At 40.1% G+C, this 25117-nt stretch overlaps 1 protein-coding gene across 1 annotated transcript in view; it reads right to left on the bottom strand.

The window, feature by feature from the left end:
- Positions 1–25117, bottom strand: part of tnksa (tankyrase, TRF1-interacting ankyrin-related ADP-ribose polymerase a) — a 94987-nt gene that overhangs the window by 64241 nt on the left and 5629 nt on the right. Inside the window, exons 2-4 of the mRNA XM_078395967.1 lie at positions 12255–12479; positions 3314–3409; positions 1031–1067 (exon numbers count right to left, since the gene is read on the bottom strand). Of these exons, the coding sequence (XP_078252093.1) occupies positions 1031–1067; positions 3314–3409; positions 12255–12479 (358 nt within the window). The remainder of the gene's footprint in view (positions 1–1030; positions 1068–3313; positions 3410–12254; positions 12480–25117) is intronic.

Consider the following 25117-nt stretch of genomic DNA (forward strand, 5'->3'; position numbering starts at 1 on the left):
AAACCGAAAATTGATCTGAATGGAAATTGGGACATTTGGATGTTATTATTGCCTATTGAAACAATACAGGACTATTGTTTGTAAACCATACTATAAACTCTTCCAAACTCCACCTCCTGTCTATCTTTCATGGCTGAAACAGACTGTTTGGATCCTTGGCATCAAATGTGAGCCAGAGATGAATTTTGATAACCACCAAGCTATCAAGATTTCCTACTCCCCATTCCCCCCCTATATTCAGTCACGTTGTTAGCTTGACTAAACCAAACTCTGTGTGTGCCTAACTCACTCAGTTTGTACACATCTCAACTTCAAAAACTCCCCATTCCCCCCCTATATTCAGTCACGTTGTTAGCTTGACTAAACCAAACTCTGTGTGTGCCTAACTCACTCAGTTTGTACACATCTCAACTTCAAAACTTTTTTTTTTTTCAAACGCCTCCATGGCCTTGCTTCACTATCTTTAAGTCCCTCCTTTGTCGCATCTTTCCAAGGGATTTATATTCCCAATCTTTATAAGGCAGCTGACTTTAATTGCTCCATCATCATTAGGCCTGTCTTCATCTGCAAAATCCCTTCTTACACCAGAAAGGAGTGTAGATAGGGTTGATCACAGAAACTATTCCTTGTATCAGAGATGGATAAAATTAGAGGACTAAATTTAGGGTAAGGAACAAGAAATTTAGATGGGATATTGGGAAATCCTTTTACACCCATAAAGTGGTGCATAACTGGAACATACTGCTTGGGAGAGTGGTGGAAGCAAAATAGTGACTACATTTAAGAAGTACCAAGATGAATATCAAGATACAATAAGTGAAGGGGAAAATGAATATCAGCAATTCAGTTGATGCAATCCATTACGCAATTGCGTAAATTTTATTTTTTATTTGTATTTAAAACCTGGAAAAGACAAAACTGCCTCAAACAGTCAAAAAGCATTTCCTTTTATTCATTAAACATAAACCAAAATTTTCATATAAGCATTAACTTAATATACCAAATTAGGAGAAAAAATTCTGCCACTTACCTAGCTGCTTCTAGAAGTTCATCCTTCTTGTATTCACCTATGTGATTAAGCAAAATATCTTGTTGGTGCTTATGACCAGAAAACTATACTTCCATCTTCATCCTATTACATTTTAAAGCAAAAAAAAATCCAGGCTTGCGGAGAGTGGTGCAACCAAATTGAAGAGGGTGGTGGGGGGGGGGAGAGAAAGCAACTATTGCCATCACAACCATAAGGTGGTAATGATAGTGACTCTACACATGTCAACACATGGAGGTGGTCCTCGACTGCAAAAATGCCTAGCACTTGCAGATTCACACGAGTTCCCAGAAAATGCAACTCAGTGATTCCCTTTAGCATTGATCCCTGAGTGCTAAGTGAGAGACCAATGTAAAGTGGCAGACGAAATGCTGGAGCTGTTGCTCTAAATCCCTTAAACCTTTACAGTTTTGCCGAATAACTCTAGAGATGTTCTATTTGACTGCATCTTCCTTATTAGCTGTATTGCTGCTTGTATGTAGGTGTTAGTGCAACCACGGGGGCTGTACATATACATTTTGCAGTGTTATACATTGCATTTTTTTGCAGTGTTATACATTGCATTTTTGAGAAATGTTTTTATGACCCAAGGTTATTTTTTTAATATCTGTGAATTTCCACTGAATAGTACATTTTGACAGTCCCAATTCTTCCATCAACTGAGCATTCATAACAGTATAATGACACCAAGCTCGTCTTTTTGCAACTGTGATCTTCATTTGAAAATTCAAGCAAAGGAGAATGTACAAAAGATGACATTCACAGAATTAGAGCAGTAAAAGGAGATATGGATCTAAGGTGGGTAATTAAAATGAAGCTAAAAAAATGTCATTGTTTAGCAGAATTGTTTCTTTCATTAAATGGCTTTTAAATCACTTGCAAAATCCCATTTCCATTTCAAGAGTCTTAAGACAATTCTGAAAATAGCTTCAGGAATAAACAATCTATACACTAAAACTCTTGTTTGTTCGCATGTTCCTGAACTACAGCCAAAACGATACAGGATAGCGCGACAATCTTAGGCCCACCTTACTCACCGTCGTCGCGTGGTCCTATGGAAGAAGTTTCATTGAAATCGGTGTTATATTTTTAAAGTTATTCACATTTTAAAGTTTAAAAAACCGCGAATGCGAAGTTGGGGCTCCATTGATTTGGCAATTACGTAAGATGGCCACCACATCCGCGCGTGTGCAGACCAAACGCGTCCACGCCTGCGCAGTTGGGGCCCGTTGAGCAGGGCTCAGTTGCCTGTCTCTTGGGGGCTTGGTGCCGGGGGAAGCAGCTGGAGCCTGGGCCTGGACGGCACCGGGTAACTGCGAGCCTGAGGTGGGCCAAGGGAAAAGGCGGCAGCAGCAGTAGCGGCGGTGAGGCCGGGCATTGGTGGAAGTGGAGGCCGAGGCCTGGGCCTGCCCTAAGCTCTCCCGGGTGGGGGAGGAAGAGGGGGAGGAGGAGGGAGAAGGGGGGGGGAGAGGGAAGAGTAGGGAATGGGGGAGGAGGGAGTGGGGGGAGGAGGGAGTGGGGGGAGGAGGGAGTGGGGGGAGGAGGGAGTGGGGGGAGGAGGGAGTGGGGGGAGGAGGGAGTGGGGGGAGGAGGGAGTGGGGGGAGGAGGGAGTGGGGGGAGGAGGGAGTGGGGGGAAGGAGGGAGTGGGGGGGAGGAGGGAGTGGGGGAGGAGGGAGTGGGGAGGAGGGAGTGGGGAGGAGGGAGTGGGGGAGGAGGGAGTGGGGGAGGAGGGAGTGGGGGAGGAGGGAGTGGGGGGAGGAGGGAGTGGGGGGAGGAGGGAGTGGGGGGAGGAGGGAGTGGGGGAGGAGGGAGTGGGGGAGGAGGGAGTTGGGGAGGAGGGAGTGGGGGAGGAGGGAGTGGGGGAGGAGGGAGTTGGGGGGGAGGGAGTGGAGGAGGAGAGGGTGCTGCACCAATGAAGGAGAGGCAACCCTAGGGGGGAGGGGGCGAGGGAGTGGGGGGAGGGAGGAGAGGGAGGGAGATAGGGGAGAGGGGAGGGAGAGTGGTGGAGGAAAGAGTGCTGCACCAATGCAGGAATGGTTTGGGTTCAACGGGTCCACTTGGTCTAGTAATACTGAATAATTTCACAAGCAGCAGTTCAAGAAACTAATGCTTTCTGCTGGTCGTATGTGATACCAAGAACAAAGCTCACCTTATTAATTTGTATAAATATGATGAGTACTAAAATTATCCATTCAGTGGCATTTTAGTAGGGCAATAGTGGAGGAAGAGAAGACTATGTAATGGCAAAACTAAGCTTATTTTACCTGTTAGCACTGCTTTTGCAGAAGGGTCTGACAAGTCTTGAGCAGTTTTCCCATCGGTATTCCTAATGTTGGGGTCAGCTCCGTGTTGCAGAAGAACTACATAAAAAATACAGAAGCAGCATCTCATTTCTCGAACCCAAACACTATTTAAAAACTATAACACTTTGCATAAAATGTAAATTGCAGCAGCACCACTGTCAATTAAATCAAGATAAAATGAGCTATGACTTTCATAACGTAAAACATCCTTATGATACACTGCACTGCCCCCAGTTTTCGAAGGAGGTATGCCCAGCAGTAAATATAAATACCAATGCAAAACCAATGACAAGCTTCGTATTTTGCCACAATTTGTCTTTTAGTCAGTGATCCAATAAATAACTGCCATTGTAGAATTGCTGATGGAGTGAAATCCATGTACTTGCATAAACCTCACAACACTCACATCACAATAATAAGTGATTAATTTATAACATAGCATATAATAATCTGATTAAATGCTAGTTGACAAACAATACTTAATATTATACTAATCAAGGAATGGCCACCAAATCATTCAAATCAGTTTATTCAAAAATCCCACCAGATTCAATCTTATTTACAACCTACACACTCCAATTTTTGGAGTGCATTTTTTATCGAAATATTGACAGTTTTCACGTTATTCACACATTGAAAGCTTAATTTTGCAAGTTCTTTTAAATTGATTATGATTTGTACTTATTACCATCCCCCTCACAAATAGATTTCCTTGGGTTTTCATCATATGTGCCTTTCAAGAGGCATAATGATTAAAAAGCACAAGGTAGAATCTGGCTATTAGCATAAAGAGCAACAAACAAAACACTGCATAAAAGGTTCTACTTTACAAACTACCTGTAGTTACGATCACAAGACATAGTGGGAAGACACAAGAAGTACCGCATTCCAGGGACACAAACATTTAATTACACGATTCTTGTAATCATAGACAAAGAATAGTAACACTTTTACAAAATTTTCACTGCAGACTATGAAAAAATAAATCAAACGATAGGTGATATAATTCATGTAGATATTTAAAAGGAAGAACACACAATTTCAATATACACTCAGCTCATACATTTGGAATGTTGAAATAATTATATCAGGGAACAATACATGCCAAACTCAAGCTTTATAAAAGCTGAAGAAATACATAATTTTCATTTTAATCAAGTTTCAAAGCATTGGATCGACATTTAAATCATGCTAGAGTCAGTTATTAAAGATGTGATAGCATTACATTTGGAAAGTGGTGAAATCATCGGACAAAGTCAGCATGGATTTACCAAAGGCAAATCATGTCTGACGAATCTTATAGAATTTTTCGAGGATGTAACTAGTAGAGTGGATAAGGGAGAACCAGTCGATGTGTTATATCTGGACTTTCAGAAGGCCTTCGACAAGGTCCCACATAGGAGATTGGTGTACAAACTTAAAGCACACAGTATTGAGGGTTCAGTGTTGAGGTGGATAGAAAATTGGTTGGCGGACAGGAAGCAAAGAGTAGGAATAAACGGGTCGTTTTCGGAATGGCAGGCAGTGACTAGTGGGGTACCGCAAGGCTCAGTGCTGGGACCCCAGTTATTTACAGTGTATATTAATGATTTGGACGAGGGAATTGAATGCAACATCTCTAAGTTTGCGGATGACACGAAGCTGGGTGGCAGTGTTAGCTGCGAGGAGGATGCTAGGAGGCTGCAGAGTGACTTGGATAGATTAGGCGAGTGGGCAAATGCATGGCAGATGCAATATAATGTGGATAAATGTGAGGTTATCCACTTTGGCGGCAAGAACAGGAAAGCAGAGTATTACCTGAATGGTGACCGATTGGGAGAAGGGGAGATGCAACGTGACCTGGGTGTAATGGTGCACCAGTCATTGAAAGCAAGCATGCAGGTGCAGCAGGCAGTGAAGAAAGCGAATGGTATGTTGGCATTCATAGCAAGAGGATTTGAGTTTAGGAGCAGGGAGGTTCTGCTGCAGTTGTACAGGGCCTTGGTGAGACCGCACCTGGAGTATTGTGTGCAGTTTTGGTCTCCTAATCTGAGGAAAGACGTTCTTGCCTTAGAGGGAGTACAGAGAAGGTTCACCAGATTGATCCCTGGGATGGCGGGACTTACATATGAGGAAAGACTAGATAGACTGGGCTTGTACTCGCTGGAATTTAGAAGACTGAGGGGGGATCTTATAGAAACATATAAAATTCTTAAGGGGTTGGAGAGGCTAGATGCGGGAAGATTGTTCCCAATGTTGGGGGAGTCCAGAACCAGGGGTCACAGCTTAAGGATAAGGGGGAAGTCTTTTAGGACCGAGATGAGAAAACATTTCTTCACACAGAGAGTGGTGAGTCTGTGGAATTCTGTGCCACAGAATGTAGTTGAGGCCAGTTCATTGGCTATATTTAAGAGGGAGTTAGATGTGGCCCTTTTTGCTAAAGGGATCAGGGGGTATGGAGAGAAGGCAGGTACAGGCTACTGAGCTGAATGATCAGCCATGATCATATTGAATGGCGGTGCAGGCTCGAAGGGCCGAATGGCCTACTCCTGCACCTATTTTCTATGTTTCTATGTTTCTAACACCTTTTTATATAGATACTAGAAAAGGGTGGGTCCGTTGGACCAAAAAAACCTATCCTGCATTGGTCTAGCACACTCTCCTCCCCCACTCCCCAATGCCCCCTTCCCCTCCCACTCCCCCTCACTCCATCCCCCCTCACCCACTCCACCCCCCCTCCTTCCCCACTCACCCACTCCATCCGCCCTCAACCCCCCCTTATCCCCCCCTCCTCCCCCTCACCCACTTCATCCTCTCTCAACCCCCCTTATCCCCCCCTACTCCCCGGGTCGCTGCCGTTTGCACCATTGCAAAGTCAAAATATCGTAAGTTGAAGCATCGTAAGTCAGGGAGCATCTGTATTGGATCAACGAGCCCCAACTGCGCTGGGGCGGACACGTTTGGTTCCCATTGTGACGTTGAACACGGAGGTATTACTGCGCAGGTGCGGCTGATGGGCAGGGCAAGTGGAAAAGGGATTTATTAAAGTTTAAAAAGTAAATAACTTTTAAAATATAACAACCATTTGAATCGCAGGCCAATGGTGAGTAAGATGGGCTTAAAATTGTTGCGCTATCGTGTACCGTTTTGGCTGTATTTCGGGTATAAATATACGCACAAAGAAACACACAAACAAATAAGATGAGAGTTTTAGTAATATCTAGATAGATGTGGAACTGCAGATGCTGGTTTACAGAAAAAGACACAAAGTGGTGGAGTAACAGAGGGTCAGGCAGCAGCTCTGGAGAACATGAATAGGATACATTTTGATTCAGAACCCTTCAGACTTTTTATTTGGTGCTTTAAATCCCTTTTTCATTGGAGAAGGCAGCTGCATCAAATTAAATTGTTGCTTTGTTGTACTTCAGCCAACAATATGCAGAAGTGCCCATTTAAAGTGCCAGTTTACTTGTTTTTAAAAACCATGGTTGTAATTATCATTCACATAAAACTTTCCTTTGTATTCTTGGGTGAACGGGGTGGGAGAGATGATGGCAAACATAGAAACTATTTACCTCTGGCTAGAAGGAAACTGAAAATACTCTTCCTTCCGTCCAAGAATACTTGGACGGAAGCTTTCAGAGTAAATAGGCAGGGACAAGATCTCCAGAGATGCTATCTGATGCTCTGTTGCTCCAGCACTTTGTCTTTATAAAGTAAATAGGCAGTTTAATTCCTTGCTCGAGTTCAGCAAAAGAATGAGATGGTGAAAATCATTGTGCAGAATTTGCGGAGGCATTTTAAACTGAGGGGTGTTGCAGGGAATAATGATTGTTACATGCAAATATTCAAAGACCCCTTCAGTGACGAAGCTTAAAGCAACTTCATGAGCAGAGAACATTTTTAACCCAGTCACTCATTTAAATGTTGGAGAATTACCAAGCAAGGAGCAAGGAGGTCCTACTGCAGTTGTACAGGGTGAGTCCCTGGTGATTTAAATGTGTGCAGATTTGGTCTCCTAATTTGAGGAAGAACATTCTTGCTATTGAGGGAGTGCAGCGTAGGTTCGCCTGGTTAATTCACGGGATGGCGGGACTGAAATATGAGGAAAGAATGAGTCGTCTGGGCATGCATTCACTGGAATTTAGAAGGATGAAAGGGGATCTGAAAGAAACATAAAATTCTTAAGGGATTTGGACAGGCTAAATGCAGGACAAATGATCCCCATGTTGAGGGAGTCCATAACCAGGGGTCACAGTTTAAGAATAAGAGGTGGGCCATTTAGGACTGAGATGAGGAAAAACTTTTTCACCCAGAGAGTTATGAATCTGTGGAATTCTCTGCCACAGAAGGCAGTGGAAGCCAATTCATTGGATGTTTTCAAGAGAGAGTTGGATTTAGCTTTTAGGGCTAACGGAATCAGGGATATGGGGAAAAAGCAGGAACGGGGTACTGATTTTGGATGATCAGCCATGATATTGAATGGCAGTGCTAGCTCAAAGGGCGGAATGGCCTACTCCTGCACCTATTTTCTATGTTTCTACTCTCAAGGTAGGCACAGGACCTCTGCCAAAAAGCTGAGTAAATAACTCAAATGCCACATTGAAAGGCTTTCCTGCTGGCCATATTTAAGAATGTAATTTGGAAAACTTGAATGGGTAGAACTGGGGGAAGAAAACATGTGCGTGTCAAACCAGAAAAAGCCATCATAAAATGAAGGCAAATGAGGAAGCGTATTTTGGTTATCAATATTTTGCAGTGTTATATAGGAGTTAGATTTTTTTCTGTTTCTGCAAAAGTATCTTTCATGCAAGTATAAATATGAGGGGGGAAACAATATAATCACTGAGCAGAATTTATTTAGAATTATTGTCAAAACAGCCACCAAAAGTTGACCATTTCTTCAAACGGGAGTTTCTGAGTAAAGGGACATTTGAGTAAAATTCAGAACAGGAGAATAAATGGAAACTTGTTCTGATTAAGGTTTCTCATCCTGAAATGTTAATTCTGTTTCTTTTCATCAACTGCTGCCAGCATTATTTTAAATAGTTATATACAGTTTTGAGGTTATACTGCACCAGAAAAAAAATTATCAGGTGCACACGAAAAGCAGACAATAAATCAAGAATTTAAGGAGAAGCAAGCACATAAATGTGTTTTTATCTCATCCCATTCAGAACATGATTCTATTCCAGTTGAGTTCTAAAGATACATTTTCCTATTTAATTGATATAACTTTTCTACGTCTTCTACCATTGAATTTGACACATATAGCCACTTTTAAGGAAATAAAAGAGATGGTAATGAAATAAATAAAGCAAATGTGCTGAGCCCCAAAAGGCTGCAGCATATTGAGCAAGGTGCCCCACTAAATCTGTGCCGAAAATGAGTTTCCCCTGTGGCCTTAGGTTTTTAGATAGTTTAGTTTATTGTCACATGCACCGAAGTACAGTGGAAAGCTTTTGTGGCGTGCTATCCAGTCAGCAGAAAGATTATACATGATGCATCTATTATGGATTCAATTTTCTAGTTTACTTCAACTGGGGATCCTGCGCCCTGCTTGACAGGACCCTCACTATGCCTATCCTATTTCACATATTTCAGTTCCCATCCCTTCCTCTCCCTCCCAGAATAGGAGAAACATTCTTGTTGTTACCATCTCTCCACTAGTGCCCACAATCTTCACATCAACTTCCAGAGAAACTGGAATAAAGGCCTTACAGAAAGGAAGAAGTCTGAAGAAGGGTCTCGACCACAAAGTCACCCATTCCTTCTCTCCAGAGATGCTGCCTGTCCCACTGACTTATTCCAGCATTTTGTGTCTATCTTCGGTGTAAACCAGCACCTGCAGTTCCTTCCCACACAAAATGTATTCATTGTCAGGGTGTGGTGGGGAGGAGGCTGGTGGACTTAGGATGGAATTTGATCAGAATGATCTCCAGAAATTATGAATATATTGAGGGTGGCAGGGATAGAAGGGGAGAGCTAGACATGTTACATTTAGCCCAATTTTGTAACTCTTAGCTTCTTTGTTTTCCATTACCATTTCCTTTAATCTTTCATTTTTGTTCTCTCCCCTCCTTCTCTGCAACTGAAGACTTTTTACATATCTAACCTTTTCCAACTGTTGATACAGTGTTACGGCTTCTCTTTCTCCAGATATCTTATGCTCAGCTGCTTTAACTCTACAGCATTTAATACATTGTTCACTTTGAAGATAAGGTCTGATAAAACCATTTACCATTTGTAAACCAGCACCTGCAATTCCTAATGTCAATATTTCAAAGATATGTTATCCATTCCTTCTGCAATTGATTCTCACTTTGATATTATTAAAACTTATGTCAGATGCCCTGCAATGACTAATCTTCATTCTTTCATAGAAATTCAACTCACTTGAACAACTAGGCATTCTTCTAATTAATCAGAGGGCAGAAAATGTAAGAATGGGTGAGTACGCAGAAGCATGGCAGGTGCAGTATAATGTGGATAAATGTGAGGTTATCCACTTTGGTGGCAAGAACAAGGAGACAGATTATTATCTGAATGGTGTCAGATTAGGAAAAGAGGAGGTGCAACGAGACCTGGGTGTCCTTATGCATCAGTCACTGAAAGAAATGACTGAAGGGTCTTAACCCGAAACATTACCCATTCCTCTCCAGAGATGCTGTCTGTCCCGCTGAGTTATTCCAGCTTTTTGTGTCAATATTCGGTTTAAACCTGCATCTGCAGTTCCTTCTTACACACTGAAAGTAAGCATGCAGGTACAGCAAACAGTGAAGAAAGCATATGGCATATTTGCCTTCATAGCGAGAGGATTTGAGTATAGGAGCAAGGAGGTCCTACTGCAGTTGTAAAGGCCTCTGGTGAGACCACACCTAGAGTATTGTGTGCAGTTTTGGTCTCCTAATTTGAGGAAGGACATTCTTGCTATTGAGGGAGTGCAGCATATGTTCACCAGGTTAATTCTCAGGATGGCGGGACTGACATATGGGGAAAGAATGGGCTGACTGGGCATGTATTCACTGGATTTTAGACAGATGATAGGGGGTCTTATAGAAACATATAAAATTCTTAAGGATTGGACAGGCTAGATGCAGGAAAAATGTTCCTGATGCTGGGGGAGACACAAAACCAGGCATCACAGTTTAAGAATAAGGGGTGGGCCATTGAGGACTGAGATGAGGAAAACCTTTTCACCCAGAGAGTTGTGAATCTGTGGAATTCTCTGCCACAGAAGGCAGTGAAGGCCAATTCACTAGATGCAGACCTCCCAACATTTGATTTTACAAATTCAGAATTTTGATGTCCAAAATTCAGAATTTTACATAAAAATTCATAATATGGCACGTAATGCAACTTTTCAGCAAAATAAAGTATGCACGCCAAATGCGCGTAAGCGTTGTGCTACATTCGGGGCGGGGCGGCCGGCGGGGCGAGCAGCGAGGCATGTATTTTGCGGAAAAATGTGAGGCGAAATCAGAATGGCGGAAATAAAATAAGAAAGCGGAAACTTTCCGCCAAATTCGGAAGGGTTGGAAGGTCTGCTGGATGTTTTCAAGAGCGAGTTAGATATAGTTCTTAGAGCTAACGGAATCAACGGATATGGGGAGAAAGCAGGAACGGGGTACTGATTTAGGATGATCAGCCATGATCATATTGAATGCCGGTGAAGGCTCGAAGGACCAAATGGCCTACTCCTGCACCTATTTTCCATGTTTCTATGAGATTGATGGTTACTGCATACACATAAACATTTACTTTCCTAAGATTAACCACAGCTACAATAATGAAGTGATATGAGAAAAGTTATTTTCCAGGAATAGGTTCCTGTATTTTTCAGTGTTCATAAAGAAATGCCATATTTGGAGTCACATCACAAAAGGAAATAGCTTCGGAAAGCTGCATTAAAATCAGCACGTCTTCATATTTAACATATCTGCTTCCTTCCAGGATAGACACACATTTTGTGTCTATCTTCTGTTAAACTAGCATCTGCAGTTCCTTCCTACACATTCCTTCCAGGATGATTATTTGTGGTCCCAAAGACAGAGTCAGTGGTGTCCAAAATGATAGGAAGGGAGTCCAGAAATTTTAAAAAATCTGAATTTTCTGAGTACCATTTCATTTCAAGGACTCTCATTTTCATTTAACCTTAAAATAAACCCTGTAGGCACCACTTAATTCTGTGATCTGTTTGCTTAATTGACTTAAGTATTTCTCAGTTGGTCACTGCGAGAAAAAAACCAAATAACTTTTTTTACTCTCATCGTCAAGAATGTTGCGTTTGAATGTAACTATTTATTCCAAGCAATTTTTGAAAGTGTTCAGGACGAATATACAAGTATAAAATAAAAATCCTTGAACTTGAACACTCAAGTTTTTAGGTTTTAATTTTAGAGATACAGCACGGAAACCAACACTTCGACCCACCGAGTCTACTCTGATCACCCATTCACAATAGTTATGTAATTCCACTTTCTCATCCGTCCCTACATATTATAGGCAATTTTACAGAAGACAATTAACCAACAAACCTGCATGTCTGTGTAAGTGGGTGGAAACTGGAACACCTGGAGGAATTTCATGTGGTCAGAGAGGGAACGTGCAAACTTCACGGACAGCTCCCGAGGTTAGGGTTGAACCTGGATCTCTGGCTCTGTGATACAGCAGCACTACCAGTTGCACCACGCTGCCACCCTTGAAGATTTTGGCCCAGCTTCTGCTCTTTTTGAAAGTGACAAGTGGATATTTTGCACTTACAAACAATTAGATTATGGGCGCTTATTTTCCTTTCTCATTTCTGGAATGTCTATTAAATAACACAGTCTTGCCATTGTCACACCCGAACCATTATAACTTAAACCATTTTTGTGTCAAATCATTTCACATTATCAATAATCTTGCAAACACAATAACTTACCAATGCAGACATCAATCTTTCCTTTGATTGCTGCCTCGTGCAAAGGAGTATAATTCCAATTGTCTCGAGCATTTGAATCTGCTCCATGACACAGCAGCAAACTGACCACTTCTGCATGACCAAATGAGCAGGCGTTATGGAGTGGGATCAGTCCGCCATCATCACGTGCATGAACATTTGCACCATTTTGTAAGAGGTGTTCGACAACATCCTTTCTTCCAAATCCTGCAACAAGAAAATAAATTTCAATCAACCATAAACCATTATCATATAATCAAATATTTCAGTTTCACACAAAAATTGCTCAGGGTATTTTTTCTCCTGAATTTAGCAGTGGATTAATTTACTCCATAAAATTCAAACCGATATTTATCAAACTAATCACATTAACATTTTTGAAAAGATCAAATAAATAAACATAAATAGGAAAAAATATACTGTACTATTTAGGTGTTTCGGAATAATGTTAGCATTAATATTTTTGGGTCTTCTTACAAAAATGCTATTCTTTTTCCAAGGACAGCTACACAATCATGAAACTGGGAATTCAGTATATATTTTATTTACCACTAATAATTTTTAGGCACTATTAACAGTATTTTACTTAAAGATCCAATCTTAAACAAGGAACACAAAGCAATATTCTTCTAACATTATATTGCACAAGTCGTGGTTTATAATTGATGATCTTTAAGAATTATCAGTCTATAACCATGAGGATCTTCATGTTAGATTAAGCACAATTATCAGGAAAATAAGCCACATTGCGGTCATTGTTTGAGTGAATCAAACTTCTTTGATAGGGAGTGGAAAAGTGACATGAAAGACATTATTAAATGGTCCTTCACAAGGAAAATTGAAACCATATTCTTCCATCTGCTTCACGATTCAGACAGAACATCTTAATAGGGCATGCACATCTCCAAACAGATTAGTTTGGAAAACTGCACTTGGTGTTGGACTGAAAAATTGATAGATACAATACCTTGTCTGATGGATCAAATAATAATCCTGCAGATAGTTTCCAAAGTGATAGCTAGGGATTGTGCAACAAGTGATTATAAATTTAATCAATGGCCAGTAAAAGAAAAACTGCTCGTCACACTCCGCCACTCTCTCCACACAGTCCTGTAATTCTACAATTGCAATTGCTTATGCTATTACCCCTAGCAGTCCACTCTAGATCCTGGACACTTGCTACATATAAAGGCTACCCATCCTCTGAATTTTGGTCTCTGGTTTAACATTTGGAATCCTTAGGTACCATCAGCAGCATTTAAAAAAAAATTAAGTACCATTTGTTAAGGTTTATACATCAAAGCCCTTGAGTTGCGCAGCTTTGGTTAGGGAATCTTAAGAAATTTTATTTTCTTGCAGATTTTCAAATCTTACATTCTTTTAAAGCTTTTCAGACCTTTGCTTCAAACTTCAAAGAGACATTATGTTATTCTCGGCTTGCATAATACATAATCTTGGAAATGAAAAAAAAATTATAATTTAAGATGCTTGATTCCAAATGTTAGGAATCATTCTCGGTTATACCATAACAGAATCTATGGTCAAAGGAAGAACTTTGTGATACAACAATTCAATGTTACCACTGGAGAATCTATTCCAGAAGGACAGCAATGATTCATGAAAGCAATTAGAATAGGCAACTAATGCAGAACATCCCAATGATACCCAGATCCAAGAAAACAAATGCATTAAAAAAAATTGGAATAAGGCTCTGCTGCACATTAGTAAATTATAATGAACAGTATTCAACACCAGTGTAAATAAAAATGAAGGATGTTCAGGTTAAGAAAATTATGTTTGCCAAATTTCAAATGTTAAATTTCACATTTTTACTGCACAAGGTTCGCAGGATCACAATCCAAAATGTTTTCCGTTTTGCTCCATCCAGTTTTCTTGCCTATCCAGTACAGTACAGCGGCAGAGACCCAGGTGCTGTCTGTACAGTTTGTTCGTTCTCCGTGACCGCAAAGGGTTTCTCCAGATGCTTCTGTTTCCCCCTACATTCCGAAGATATGTAGGTTTGTAGGTGAATTGCCTTCTGTAAATTGTCCTAAGTGTGTAGGATAGAAAGATTGTATAGGTGATCATTGGTCATCACTCATCACGGACTTGGTGGGCTGAAGGGCCGATTTCCACTGTATCTGGATTGATGGTTTTAAGAAATTCCACAATTTGCCTACCCATGAAAGCCAAAACCCAGTAGCCTAGTTATATTCTCTATTTTTTGTAATACTTTGGGAAACATCTTAACTGGAGAGAAGAAATATATTCTCGCGGGAACAAAAAATCATTTCCACATACTTGAGCAACAGCAGCTGGTTGTTTCCTATACAAATAGATTTATTTTTAGTAACACAGTAACATTTGAGTCTCAGGCAAATAACTCAACCCCTACTGTGCTTCTAAATGCTAAAGAAGCTGCTGAATTTGCTTACCGAGCCTGACAAGATGGTTCTGCCAAATTGGTCAAGGAGTAAATTCATTTTCCGATTTGGTTGGGTCACAAAGGACTTAACCTCCAAAAATTCAAGGCAACAAGCAAATAATATCAAAACGTACAAATAATATATATTTTTAGAAGCTTTAGCTAATTGCCAGTTAATTGGCATCATGATAATGACAAGATGTTTTGGGTTCATATTCAGAAGTGGTTCATGATATAATGGCCACAAATGTCATAATGAAAACAGCAGCAGTAACTCATTTCTTCATACAAATATTTTTTTAGGTTAGCGCTCTTCCACATATACGTCAAAGAACTTCCAAAATAGCTAATTAGAATCTTACAATGACAACTGCTGCAAACGCCAGTTTTACGGTGAATGACCTGCAGGCAAGCATGAAGACAAGACAATCTATTGTTGAAGCTTGTTATTAATTCATATTGATTAGTAGGACTAGATGTTACAATCCCTAAGGTTTGCACTACAATTGACTGGCGTTGTTCTTGGGGGTGACCACTAGGTAATGTTGCTACCATTCAGACACATCTTCAGTTGTGTACCTCAACGTCACTGGGTGTTTCGGCCTTTTATCACAAGACACCCTCAGTCGAGGCAGGCCCACCGCAGGGTGATCAGACCTGGGTGTGTGTCTTATGGTTAGCCTCTAGATGGTCACGTGGCAGCCCAGACAGTATATTTTCTTTTCAGCCACAGCCAGTGACTGCTCCGTTCGGCCGAATTTGCAAGTTCTTTGATTGCCCTCCTTTGGGCTTGCCCTCTGACTTCCCTCAGGAGCCTTGCAGTGGAACTGGCTACAAAGCCCCTGCACCCCACGTCCACTGGACGCACTCTTACACTCCAACCTCGCTCCTCTGCCTCTACTGCAAGGTTGGAACATCTCAGCCTTTTCCTTTCAAATGCCTCGTCCACAGCCTCCTCCCAGGGCACCGTCAGCTCAATGATGAAAACACGCCGACAGGAGTTGGCCAGAGGACGAGGTCTGGTCGCAGGTTGGTAGCTGCGATTTCAACTAGGAAGGAAAGTCTTTCGTTTCTCTCCTTCCCGGATGAAGGATGGGATTTGCGGGAATGTTAGCTGGGCATTGATTGGCATGGCGTTGGTGGTAACTCTCTTGCACTCGAGTGCAGCTGCCAAACACCTCAGCACCTGGTTGTGTCGCCAGGTGTATCTGCCTTGTGTTAGACTGCTCTTACAACCGGATGGGAAGCATCAGAAAGTGGCAGCTTTAACTGGGATCATGACCAGCTGAACAATTTGGTAGAAATTACCATTTAAAAAAATTGACTTGCAAGAACTTTATGTAGCCACGTCAATGCAGAATAGTATTGAGCACTGAATTAAAAGGAAATCCCATAATTTCCTTCCCTTCCAGATTTCTTCCAGTTCCCAAATATTTGGGGAATCCTAAATCAAACAAAGGGTGACCTCTAAGCACTTCCTTTGCCCTTCTGCAGCCACAGAGGCAGTAGAGAACCAATAACAAGTTTGGTCTTTGCACACCCTGAGTAACTATATGATACATCAATCTGCACCTTGCTCATCCTAGCCCAATATATGTAACTCAAACAGCTGACTGAAAAGTAGTTTACCATCAAAACTGCTTTTACTAACCATGCTGTATCTTTGAACTAAACATGAATGAGAAAACACACAGGCAAGCACGAGAAAATAATAGTCTGTTTCCACATTTTTATCTTTCAATGTTCAGTGCCATCAGGTGATCCTATCTGTATGTCTGAAAAAAAATCACTAGCATTCCACCTTCATCATTTGGATTAAAAGTGTTATTCTTTAAATTTGGTTCCACATCTGGATCACTTTACCTCTACACTCCTTGGCTTCCATTATCTTTCATTGGTCAAAATGTTTTAGTAAACAATTTAAAGTGAAGCACAACTAAATTTTACTAAACTAAGGATGAAAAGTTTTCAACTAGCACTGCAAGTTAGCCATCAAGAATGGTTATCATTTTGTATATTTTGATCGAGGCAGTAAACAAAAGGGATACACAAGTGCATTTCACAATCTCAGGACATTGAAAATCATGTCATCATTACATATGTCATGTGGAAACTACAGCTGTAAATTTGTACATTACAAGGTTCTATAGCAACAATATGATAAAGATTAATAAACTTTGTTCAGGACAGAAGAGCCCCAGCTCCTCTTGGAATACTGCCTTCGGATCTTTTATGTTCAAATAGAAGCAAAAGAATATTCAGTGCCCGTGGATTCGACATTTATAAGCAAAACAAAAGGGAAAAGTGAAAATACATCCATGATTAACTGCAACTATAGTTTGTGCAGTGTATACTTGGAGATTAGTGGGAGAATATTTAACCTGCAATATTTGCAATTCTGCCCACCTTAATAGGGATCAGATGCAATTAACCATCAGATTTACTAGTTGTAAATGGTCAACATTTACTGGTTAATAAGAGTGGTTTGACTGATTCTGATATGAACGACATGACAGGGTCATTTCTCGTGAATGCACTTCAAACAGTGTATCCTAACCAACAACATTCCTCTCAGTCACCTTATTCTTATTGAGGTTCATGGCCTCCTAGACTCCTAACAACTCGGATTTAAAATGTTCATATTCGTGGTGAAATCATTCCTAACTTCCTGCACTTCAACAATTACCTCCAAACTCTCAGTTCCAAACCCGATTTCTTTACATCCCAATGTCACTTCATCTGACATTGATTTCCATGACTGATAAACTCTGAATTCCCAATATTCTTCCATCCCTTTACTATTTTTCCCCCTTAAAATTCATCACTTCATGAAGTTTTGGTCACTACTTCAATTATCTCATTTTTTGCATTCATTTTTGTTTGGTTATATACCATCAAAGCAGCAAACTGCCTAAATGCAAACTTATTTTAGTCTTCAAGTCACCTCTTTAATCTGAATGCAAAGTCTAAACATTTTGATATCACTTAATTTGACAGTTGCCCTCCAACTACTGTCAATTTGCCCCTACTCAATTAGGAGCACAAGCACAGCCTCACTTGGATTTAATTATATTGGCCAACAGATTGCAATGGTGATTATTCTGCTTCCCCAGATATCTGAACTTGCCCCAACTCAGTAAGAAGGCTAAAATTATAAATTAAAACTAGGGGACCTTTCTATAAAGAGTAGGAATGGGTGACGTTTCGGTCTGAAGAAGGGTCTCGACCCAAAACATCACCCATTCCTTCTCTCCAGAGATACTGCCTGTCCCTCTGAGTGTTACTCCAGTGTTTTGTGTCTATATTTGGTTTAAACCACCATCTGCAGTTCCTTCCTACACCTTTGTAGAAAGATTGCAGATGCCAAAACCACTCCACAGTTCACCTTTGAATACAGATGCTCTGCGCATTGCTAAATAAGATTATCCAAGCGCAAACTCACACAAGTCTTAATACTAACGGCAAGAAGATACATACTCTCTTACATATTTACAAAAATATTCACAATTTTTAAAAAATAATTGAATACTAAATAATTAATTGCACTTACATTTATGAATGTTAGTGTTCAAAACAAAATGTTTCTTTTCTAAGCAGCACAAATAATATAAAAGGAAAGTCAGGCTTAAATTATCAAATACATCATTGTTGAGAGATTAAAACACATGGGCAACAACACATAAAAGTCACAACTTGTATTGTTGCCTTTCACAATTTCCCGCTACCCAGATTCATAGACAATTTCAGGTCTCACCAAAGCAACAAGAACTGGTGAAATAGTAATAGTAGGGTTAATGTTTGTCTTTGGATATTTTCCAGAATAGCAATATAAAAATCAAGTACAAGTAGAGGATAGGTTGATCCATGCATGGCTATCCAAAGAGCTACAATTTATTGCAAAAAAAGGAAAAAGGAAAGAAAATCAACATCAAGTTTTAACACTAGACCAAGAGGGCCCAAACCTCTCCTGCATTGGTGCAGCACCCTCTCCTCCCCCCCTCCCTCCACTCCCTCCCCCTCAACCCCCCTCCTCCTCCACCCTCCCTCAACCCTCCTACCTTCACCCCCTCTCCCCCTTTCCCCTCCCCCCAATCCATCCCCCTTATCCCCTCCCCCTCCCCCCCTCCTTCCCTCTCAACCCACCTTATCCCGCCTCCTTCCTTCCACCCCCCCCCACCACCCCCACCTCCCCCCTTCCCCACTCCATCCCCTCCCCCCAACTCTATCCCCCTCAATCCCCCTTATCATCCCCCCCTCCCTCCCCCTCCCCCAGGAGATAGATTTAAACTTTAAAATGTGAATTACTTAAAAAGTATAACACTGATTGCAATGAAACTTCTTCCATTAGCACCAAAGGGATGATGGTGAGTAAGGCGGGCCTAAAATTGTCACACCATCGTGTACTGTTTTGGCTGTAGTTCAGGAACAAACAAACAAACAAGAGTTTTAGTATATAGATAGATGCTGTCTTAAACCTCTGGCACAGTTTCCATTTACATCAGTTTTAGAGGTTTTTTTTTGTCAAAATCATGGCTAATAAAGGCTCCATTGTAACATGCTAAATAAATGAACAGTTATATTGCAGTGTTATAAAGAATTATGTATTTGCTGCTGGATATCTGTTCAATTTTCTGATTTCAATGTGGTAACCAGGGTGTACAATTTAACAGAAAAAAAAGACAAAGTGTTGGAGCAACTCAGTGCGTTAGGCAGCATCTCAAGAGAATGCAGTTAGGTGGTGTTTCAATTTAACAGCTCCATTTAAAGAGAGGAAAAGAAAGACAAACACCAGAGAAAACTATTAAAACCTTGTCTTTGGTGAGATAATTGAATTCTAGACAATTGCATTCACAAAAGGGTCATTTTAAAGCAACAATGATTGACAAATTGTAATTTCTTGAAGTCAGATACATCTAACAATTCAAAAATAGTTTATTGTATTAATTCCGAAATGATAAATAACAGAATATTCCAAGTAGAACTGTAATTTGCTCCAAATAGGCAGAATGTTTACAATATTTTGAGAAGGTAGCTAGAATCTCCAGATTAGCAAATCGCTATATGTTCAAGATAATTTCCTGTTGACTGTTTCGGCTTTTTGATTTTGAGTACAAGTGGCTGCCGACATCCAGCAAAGACCATTTCTGAGTAAGCTATTATTGACGTTGGGATAAAACAGAACACAAAGCCCACATTTGCAAAATTACTTACGTTACAATTCCCAGAGAACATTGGTTCAACTCATTCAATGCCTGTTTGATCTGCCAGATGGCAATAATCAATGCCATCTTAGACAGCCAAAACAAGTATGAAAACAGAGTGAGGCTAATCGCAAATTGGTGGAAGAGCATCTCATATTTTGCTTGGGCAGCTTACAACCCAGTGGTATGAATATTGTTTTCTCTAACTTCAAGTAACCCCTCTCTCTCCATCCCTCCCTCACCCAAGTCACACCAGGTTCCCATTTTCATCTAGCAAACAGCTAACAATGGCCTGTTTCCTTTATCATCGTTACTTTTTTGTATATATTTCATACATTTGTTCTATATCTCTCTACCTCACTGTCCATATCTCTCATTTCACTTTTTCCTGACTAGTCTGAAGAAGAGTCTCGACCCAAAATGTCACCCATTCCTTCTTGTCAGAGATCCCGCCTGTCCCACTGACTTTCTCCAGCATTTTGTGCCCACCATCACAGGACTGTTGTATTATTCTAGATTAAGGCATCCTGGGCACGAGTATTACAACATTACCTTATTTTAGGCGCAAGGCCTTGAAGTGATTGGCTATTAAACAAAAAGCAAATTTCATAGATGTTTTATTGCAGAGCAGGGTCAAAAATCATTGTTCAAAAATATTATTTTTTGTACAAAATGAATTTTGTAAACAAAACTAATGGGGAAAGTTGAATCCTCAGAAATACCAAGGTGAATAAAACCAGGTATGCGTAGTCAAAATTAAATTTTACTCCAACTAATTTTGGTTCTAACATGTTTCGTCTTAAATAAGTAACCTTCATGAAGGCATCAAGAATCATTCAATCATCCAGAGATCTGTGGAGATGGAAATGCAGACAAGCTTTGATAAACTTGATCAAAGTAGTGATTTTAAGACAGAAATAAATGAGGTAAACGAAATCTGCAATAGAATTCCCCTATTTAATCTGGTAGCTTTAAAAGTACTTTAAAGATTAGGCTCCTTGGTTGCCTACTGAATATGAGCACGCTTCATACCACACACTCAGACTTTAGCAGCTGGCAGATGTATACTTGGTATTTAAATCACAATAAAAATGAAGGCAACGACATTTACGATGGAAATGTGTCTTCAATCTAAAAACCGCAAAAAAGGTTCCTTTCAATAAGTCACTGCAAGCAGCACATCAGATTTGATAATTACCTCCAATTCAATCAATCGTGTCAAACGTAATATAAATTGGTAAAATTACTAAAACTATTAAAAATAACTTTTCTTAAGCAAACATTAAATTAATCTTTCTCAAAATCATTGATTGAAGGTGATACTTTAAAAAAATCCTATTAATCCTTAGAATTTTCACTATAATGGTAATTAACAGTAAGACTGCTTTAAAAAGGATTTGAAACATTACTGAATAAATTACCATTACTCTCTAGCTGGAGACAGAAACATTATGGGAAGATGTACACTGTGACAGTAAAACGAGAATTAAATTCCAGAAATAAGTTACAGAATGAAGTTCGGCAATTTCTTAAAGCTATTCTTCGTGTCATATTTTAAGATTTTGAATCGAGGGATATTGAGGTGGCACATGACTGTTTTAATTATAACTCAAACTACATGAACCTTACATCTTACCTTTTTATGAACCATTCACATCAATCCATAACAAATACAGAGTGCAACATTACACTGCAAAACTAGAAAACTACCAACTCTTTCGTCAAGCTTGCCGCAGACATCTACTATTTGGTAAACAGGTACGTATCCCTAAATTCCTTTCCCACACAAAAAAATGCACACTATTTACCCATATACCCAATTAACCAGTGACTAGTTGCCCTAATAATTCATTAACCACCCCAACAAAATACTCAAAATTTGATCCATTGTGACCTCACATAATGGTCCCGATTGTTTAAACCTGTTGTGTGAATGCAAGACATCAATTAGCATTATTGAAATTTCATAGCAGAAAAAAACACTTTTGATCCACCCATTACTATTTATTACATTTTGTTCATAGGTCTAAGGGACCTGCTCATAGATTGGTTCTCTACCAATTCAATCCAGCCCAAACACAATTTCTTGTGAAACTCTGGAACTGGTGCATTACTATTGAGTACTATACACACCACTAGTTTTCAATTTTCTATATTATTTGCTAGTTTGCATTTGATTTTTTCCCCCACTATGCCAAGTCCAAGGTGATTACAGGTACAATTAATTACTTGAGATAAATAATATCAGCTACACTCTAAGCACTTTTAGTTCAATAAGTAATAGGGACTGAATAACTTCATCCAATTTTGTACTGTAATTCCCGTATTTCTGGAACCTAACAGGAAATAACTTAGAAAATAGCGTCAAACTGCACTCTGCTGAACCAAGAAAAAAGTTGAATCGCTTATGATCAATCCTGAATTTTAATGACAATTGAAATAGGAAGATTAAGCAGGAATATACATAGTTGTTCCAACAATCCTGATAAATGAAAATCTGAAAAAGCTACTGCAGTGGGCAAAGGAGACACCATACCAAATAGTTGATTCCTTTAAAATATTGTGTCGAACAGAGGTTTCATCAAATTACGCAATCCACATGATGTACAGATTTAGACATATACAGTGCCCTCCATTTATTTATTTGCCTCTGTACTCCACAATTTGGGATTTGTAATAGAAAAAAAATCACATGCCGTTGAAGTGCATATTGTCAGATTTTAATAAAGGCCATTTTTAGACATTTTGGTTTCACCATGTAGAAATTACAGCTGTGTTTATACATAGTCCCCCCCCCCCCCCCCCCCATATCATGGCACCATAATGTTTGGAACACTTGCCTTCACAGGCGTTTGTAATTGCTAAGGTGTGTTTAATTGCCTCCTTATGAGGGTAAAAGAGAGTTCTCAGCACCTCGTCTTTCCTCCAGTCTTTCCATCGCCTTTGGAAACTTCTATTGCTGTTTATCAACATGAGGACCAAAGTTGTGCCAATAAAAGTCAAATAAGCCATTATGAGACTGAGAAACAAGAATATAACTGTTAGTGACATCAGCCAAACCTTAGGCTTACCAAAATCAACTGTTTGGAACATCATTAAGAAGAACGAGAGCACTGGTGAGCTTACTAATCGCCAAAGAAGACCTCCACAGCTGATGACAGAAGAATTCTCTCTATAATAAAGAAAAATTCCCAAACACCTGTCTGACAGATCAGAAACACTCTTCAGGAGTCAGATGTGGATTTGTCAATGACCACTGTCCGCAGAACACTTCATGAACAGAAATACAGAGGCTACCTAGCAGGATGCAAACCACTGGTTGTCCGCAAAAATAGGATGACCAGGTTACAGTTTGCCAAGAAGTACTTAAAAGAGCAAACACAGTTCTGGAAAAAAGTCTTGTGGATAGATGAGATGAAGAATAACTTATATCAGAGTGATGGCAAGAGCAAAGTATGGAGGAAAGAAAGAACTACCCAAGATCCAAAGCATACCACCTCATCTCTGAAACATGGTGGTGGGGGTGTTATGGCCTGGCATGCATGGCTGCTGAAGGTACTGGCTCACTTATCTTCATTGATGATACAACTGTTGATGGTATTAACATAATGAATTCTGAAGTGTATGGACACATCCTATCTGCTCAAGTTCCAAACATACTGCTGAAACAACAAAGGAGATTTTCAAAACTAAAAAAAGGGCAATTCTTGAGTGGTCAAGTCAATCACCCGATCTGAACCCAATTGAGCATGCCTTTTATATGCTGAAGAGAAAACTGAAGGGGACTAGCCCTCCATAACAAGCATAAGCTAAAGATGGCTGCAATACAGGCCTAGCAGAGCATCACCAGAGAAGACACCCAGCAACTGGTGATGTCCATGAATCGCAGACTTCAAGCAGTCAGTGCATGCAAAGGATACGCAACAAAATAATAAACACCACTTTCATTTATATGACATTGCTGGTTAACGCCAAACGTTAGGGTGCCCTGAAATGGGGGGACTACGTATAAACACTGCTGTAATTTCTACATAGTGAAATCAAAATGTCTAAAAATGGCATTTATTAAAATCTGACAATGAGCACCTTAGACACGTGATTTTTTCTACTACAAATCTCAAATTGTGGAGTACAGAGGCAAATAAATTAATGATGGGTTTTGTCCCAAACATTTTGGAGGGCCAAAATGTAGAATATTTTCAGCCCTTCAAGTCTCCTTTGCCATTTAATGTAATAACCAATCATACAAACTTAATAGCCTGTCCTACTTTCTCTCCATATCCTTTAAATCCATGTAGACCCAAGAACATAATCTAACATTCAATATATGTTGATTTGGCTTCAACTGCTTTCTGTGATAAGAGAGGTCCATGGGTTCACCACTCTCTGAATAAAAGAACATCTCCGCTCAATCCTAGATGTCATATCTCCTATCCTTACCATGTGATTCCCGACCTGAATTTCCATGTCACTGAGACATTTTTCTTGTACCATGTCAGTACAGCCCTTCGAGAATTTTGTAAACTCTAAATTTAAGTGAACATACATTGAATTGGCCCAATCTCTCTTCACACATCAGTCCTGCCATCCAATGAATTGGTTTGGCAAAGCCTCACTATAATTTTGATAGTGAGATTATTCATGTTCATGTGATTGGAGCAGAATTAGGCAATTCGGCCCATCAAGTCTACTCCGCCATTCAATCATGGCTGATCTATCTCTCCCTCTCAACCCCATTCTCTGCCTTCTTCCCATAACCTCCGACACCCGTACTAATCAAGAATCTATCTATCTCTGCCTTAGAAATGTCCATTGACGGTCTCCACAGCCTTCTGTGGTAAATTCCACAGTTTCACCACCCACTGACTAAAGAAATTCCTCCTCATCTCCTTCCTAAAGGAACGTCCTTTTATTCGAAGGCTATGCCCTCTGCTCCTAGACGTTTCCAAAAGTGGAAACATCCTGTCCTCATCCACTCTATCCAAACATTTCACGATTCTTCTTCACGATTTTTCATATAAAATGGCCCAAACTGCACACAATTCCAAAGGTGTGGTCTCACCAAGGCTCTGTGGAATTGCAACAGGACAATATTGCTGTTGCACTTCAATCCTCTCAAAATTAAGACCAACCAATCATATGCTAGCTTGTTCATTGCCAATGACTTACTTTCCCAAATCACTGTTCACATAATAACTTGCCTTTTTCCCCATTTCCCC

Source organism: Rhinoraja longicauda, chromosome 3, assembly GCF_053455715.1.
Source record: "Rhinoraja longicauda isolate Sanriku21f chromosome 3, sRhiLon1.1, whole genome shotgun sequence".
Taxonomy (NCBI): domain Eukaryota; kingdom Metazoa; phylum Chordata; class Chondrichthyes; order Rajiformes; family Arhynchobatidae; genus Rhinoraja; species Rhinoraja longicauda.